The 4,540-nt window shown below is 43.9% G+C and overlaps 1 protein-coding gene across 1 annotated transcript in view; it reads right to left on the bottom strand.

Moving 5' to 3' along the window:
* DNAH14 (dynein, axonemal, heavy chain 14) overlaps nt 1–4,540 on the bottom strand; it is a 152,975-nt gene that overhangs the window by 103,210 nt on the left and 45,225 nt on the right. The window contains exons 25-26 of the mRNA XM_014539918.1: nt 4,097–4,171; nt 3,958–3,979 (exon numbers count right to left, since the gene is read on the bottom strand). Of these exons, the coding sequence (XP_014395404.1) occupies nt 3,958–3,979; nt 4,097–4,171 (97 nt within the window). The remainder of the gene's footprint in view (nt 1–3,957; nt 3,980–4,096; nt 4,172–4,540) is intronic.

Below are 4,540 nucleotides of genomic sequence, written 5' to 3'. Positions count from 1 at the left end.
ACAAGAGCGTGGTGTCCCTAGGAAGATAATGCAGGGCCTATTTTTATTCAAGATTTTACTGTGCAAAGTTTAAACTGGAAAACTTAAAGGGATTATAAGATGAATTCCAAACGCCCACCAGCTGCGTTCTACAGTTAACCGTTTGCTGTGCGGGTGTTTGCTTTATCACCTAGCTGTCCATCTGTCCACCCATCTGTATATCTTCTTTCCAGATGCATTTCAGGGTCAGTGACGTACACGCGTGCCCTGCCTGATGGCTCATCCCCACCTCTGTGCTTCCCTGGCGGTGTGGCCCCCAGGCCCTCCTTGAAGATGGGTGCAGCGCTGACTTACCACGGTGAGCACCACTTGTCCTGGGTGAGACACCACCCAGCTGGAAAAATGCTGGCGGCTCCATTCCTCGATCCCTTCCTTCACAAATCTGTCAACAGAAAAATGCATTTCCATTACTTACACCTGGTCATTGATCGCGGCCAGTTAGTGAGCAAATAGGACAAGATCACAGGGGGATTTTCCTCCAGGAACTCTGATTTTTTTTGTTTTGTTTTGTTCCAATTTTAGGTATATGTATGGGTCCAAATAGCACCCAGAGAGCCTTGATTCGTGCCTACTTCATATCCCTTAAATTCCTCGTTAGCATCATCTGCACGTTTCCAATGGGGGCAAACCCAAAGCCCCATTGGAAATCACGCCGTACGATAGCAAACGTGAGTCCAAGTGTGAGGGTGATCAAAATAAAATCTAAAGAAACGGCAGGACACGGCACATTGAAAGGGTCTCCGGAAGAGAGTTTAAAGGGACCCTCGGGGGTGAGGGCAGGGTTAGGGGACCCGCAGGGATGGTGGACACCGGGTCTAGCAGCAGGGGCAGTGTTACCGCCCTCAGGGCCAACGGGGCCAGGGGACGAAGTCGCTGGAACTTGGTGAGGGCTGGAGACACCAGAGAGAGGCACCACCTGTCCCAAGCTGTGGCTTTCGGTAAAAGGAACATAGATTTTGCCCAAACTAGGGAGGCACGGGGGGAGCCTCATGTTTGCCCCACGCAAGTGGACGCACGAGGAGAGGAATCCAGGCCGTACCACCCAAGGGCACGGGCGGCCAAGTACACACAAGACCGAGCCGGGGCAGAGAGTGGCCTTCGGGGCGTCCCGACCGACCAGAACGGACAGCAAACACTTCGATGTGAATAAAAGTAAAACCAAGTAAAAGCAAAAAATCAAAATCCATTTTTATACTTGATTCACGGAACAACAACACGACACAGAAATGTTCAAAATAACACTGTGATACAAATGTCTTCTGATCATGGAAACAGCTGTGACAAGCTATTCAACAAATAGCATGTAATAAAAAATATTAACTGGTGCAAACACCGAGGTGCTGACTGAAGGTACACTCTACTAAGAAGGTTTGCATGTAACAACACAGCAAAAGATATAACAGGTGTTAGAAGGAAAAAGAAATTGGCAAATGCACGGAAAAAGTAGGACATGATCGCACAGTTGCCTAAGAAAGTGAGTAGACCCAAAAGGGAATTAAGAATATCAAGAAAAGTTCACCCTAAGGAAATGTATGCATGTAATTCCTGATACCCACAAATTAAAGATGAAACTGCATTTGAGTTTCTCAGTAGATTCACAGAAGTCATTTGAGGCAGCTGAACATCTTTAATTATTAGAGACGGCGATAAGGCGCAGTTTCCAGAAACCTGTGCATCATAACTGAAGGCGAATCGCGAGCAGCTTTCCCAATAAAACTAGAAGCAACCGTTTCTGCTCACTGGCATCTGTGCTTTTCCACACTGTACAAAATTTGTCACCCTAGACAACATCGAAAGGAAAGGACATTTTTAAAAAAAAACTGTAAAGACAGAGAGAGAACTATCCTCATTAGCAAATGATAAGATTGTCTAACCAGCCATTGAAAATCTGCATGGCTCTCAAATGCCCAGATGCATTTTGGGGGGTCCCTGCCTACAGAAAGAAGCACCCTCCCCGCCTCACGTGGAATGAGACCCGGTCCTCTCACATCACCAGGGGTCAGAAGTGGAGCAAAGGAAAGCCCAGTGGTTATTTCTGCAGGTAAATGGTAACCTGCTCTCCTCCGGAAAGCCTGTGGTGGTGTTGGCATAATATTACTAAATATCGATATTAAACATTGCGGACGGATCATGAGAATTCTCGTTCCATAGTACACAGTATTTTACAAAATATCATACTTTAAAAAGATATTAGCTTGTAAGAGCACATCATACATAACTTCAAAATGCAACTGCTAACTGAAGGTACACTCTACTAAGAAGGTTTGCATGTAACAACACAGCAAAAGATATAACAGGTGTTAGAAGGAAAAAGAAATTGGCAAATGCACGGAAAAAGTAGGACATGATCGCATAGTTGCCTAAGAAAGTGAGTAGACCCAAAAGGGAATAAGAATATCAAGAAAAGTTCACCCTAAGGAAATGTATGCATGTAATTCCTGATACCCACAAATTAAAGATGAAACTGCATTTGAGTTTCTCAGTAGATTCACAGAAGTCATTTGAGGCAGCTGAACGTCTTTAATTATTAGAGACGGGGATAAGGCGCAGTTTCCAGAAACCTGAGCATCATAACTGAAGGCGAATCGCGAGCATCTTTCCCAATAAAACTAGAAGCAACCGTTTCTGCTCACTGGCATCTGTGCTTTTCCACACTGTACAAAATTTGTCACCCTAGACAACATCGAAAGGAAAGGACATTTTTAAAAAAAAACTGTAAAGACAGAGAGAGAACTATCCTCATTAGCAAATGATAAGATTGTCTAACCAGCCATTGAAAATCTGCATGGCTCTCAAATGCCCAGATGCATTTTGGGGGGTCCCTGCCTACAGAAAGAAGCACCCTCCCCGCCTCACGTGGAATGAGACCCGGTCCTCTCACATCACCAGGGGTCAGAAGTGGAGCAAAGGAAAGCCCAGTGGTTATTTCTGCAGGTAAATGGTAACCTGCTCTCCTCCGGAAAGCCTGTGGTGGTGTTGGCATAATATTACTAAATATCGATATTAAACATTGCGGACGGATCATGAGAATTCTCGTTCCATAGTACACAGTATTTTACAAAATATCATACTTTAAAAAGATATTAGCTTGTAAGAGCACATCATACATAACTTCAAAATGCAACGGGTATTTAATTGTAAAGCGTGCCTTTAACATTTATGTAAAACGTTTTTTGACCTCGTTCAATAGAGACTTATCCGGCCACTGGGTAAAGCTAGCAATGAAACTACCGGTCCGCAACCTGTTAAAACTTCAGAACCAGTGGCTTTCCCATAACCAACAGTAAAGAGGTAGAAATGTAGAAAGACTGTTCTAGTCCAATTTAGATGCGCACACACTGAAGCTCTGCCTTTATTCTACACAGATTGCAATGACAGATTAAACTATAGAAAGGAGAACATTAAAAAGACTAAACCAAGTAGCCCAGCCGGTGTGGCTCAGTGGTTCAGCGTCGACCCATGAACCAGGAGGTCGCGGTTCGATTCCTGGTCAGGGCACAGGCTAGGTTACAGGCTTGATCCTCAGTGTGTGTGTGTGTGGGGGGGTGACGTGTAGGGGGCAGCTGGTCAGTGATTCTCTCTCATCATTGATGTTTCGCTCTCTCCCTCTCCCTTCCTCTCTCTGAAATCAGTAATAAAAACACATTTTAAAAAAGACTAGACCAAGTAAATGATGCCAGGGAGCAGAAATGGGACAGAGACGCACAGAAATGAAGGGGCTGTTCCCCGAGGCCTCCTGGGCACCAGGTCTCAGGGAAGCAGCCAATCCGGCCAGTGTTCAGACCCTTAAGAATCTCAAAGTACACAAATACTGAATGCTGTCCGTGGTCACATCCTCAAGCTGAAGTTTATCAACATGACCCAATAGGATTTCACTTCATGCATTTCTCTGTCTAGTTCCCACTTAGATTAGTAGATAATTAACCAAGTCTCTCTCTCTCTCTCTCTCTCTATATATATATATATATATATACACACACACACACACACACACACACACACACACACACACACATATATACACACACATATATTAGGATCTGACCATTGTACTTACTTTTTTAGCACATCAAACATGCTCTTCTCTACATTTTCCAGCCACTGTTCTACAGCACTTCTTACACGAATTTTCCTGTAATTTAAGAAATAACCAGGTGGAGGGTTACCTTTACTCCTGTTTCATTCCTGTGATAAGCTTGTAGACTAAGTCTCCTCTACTCATACCACTCACAGGCCAAAGGACTCTAATTCTGTAACAGCTTTTATTTTTCTAGATCTTACTTTGGAAAACTATGCAAAAAAAACAAAACAAAAAACCAACAACACCCCAAAACATATCACTTAGCTCTAGGAAATTCTGACATCAACACCATAAATTTGCAAAATGAACAGTCCCGTTAAATACGAATTTACAAAATAGATAGGTTATATTACAAAGCTTCCGGGAGCCGGTCCATCCTTGCTGTTTCAAGGGACCTGGCGTCTATGGCATACTGTTCTT

This window comes from Myotis brandtii, unplaced genomic scaffold, assembly GCF_000412655.1.
Source record: "Myotis brandtii unplaced genomic scaffold, ASM41265v1 scaffold231, whole genome shotgun sequence".
Lineage (NCBI taxonomy): Eukaryota > Metazoa > Chordata > Mammalia > Chiroptera > Vespertilionidae > Myotis > Myotis brandtii.
Note: the sequence above shows the minus strand (reverse complement) of the source record. Positions and strands in the feature narration are given on the sequence as shown.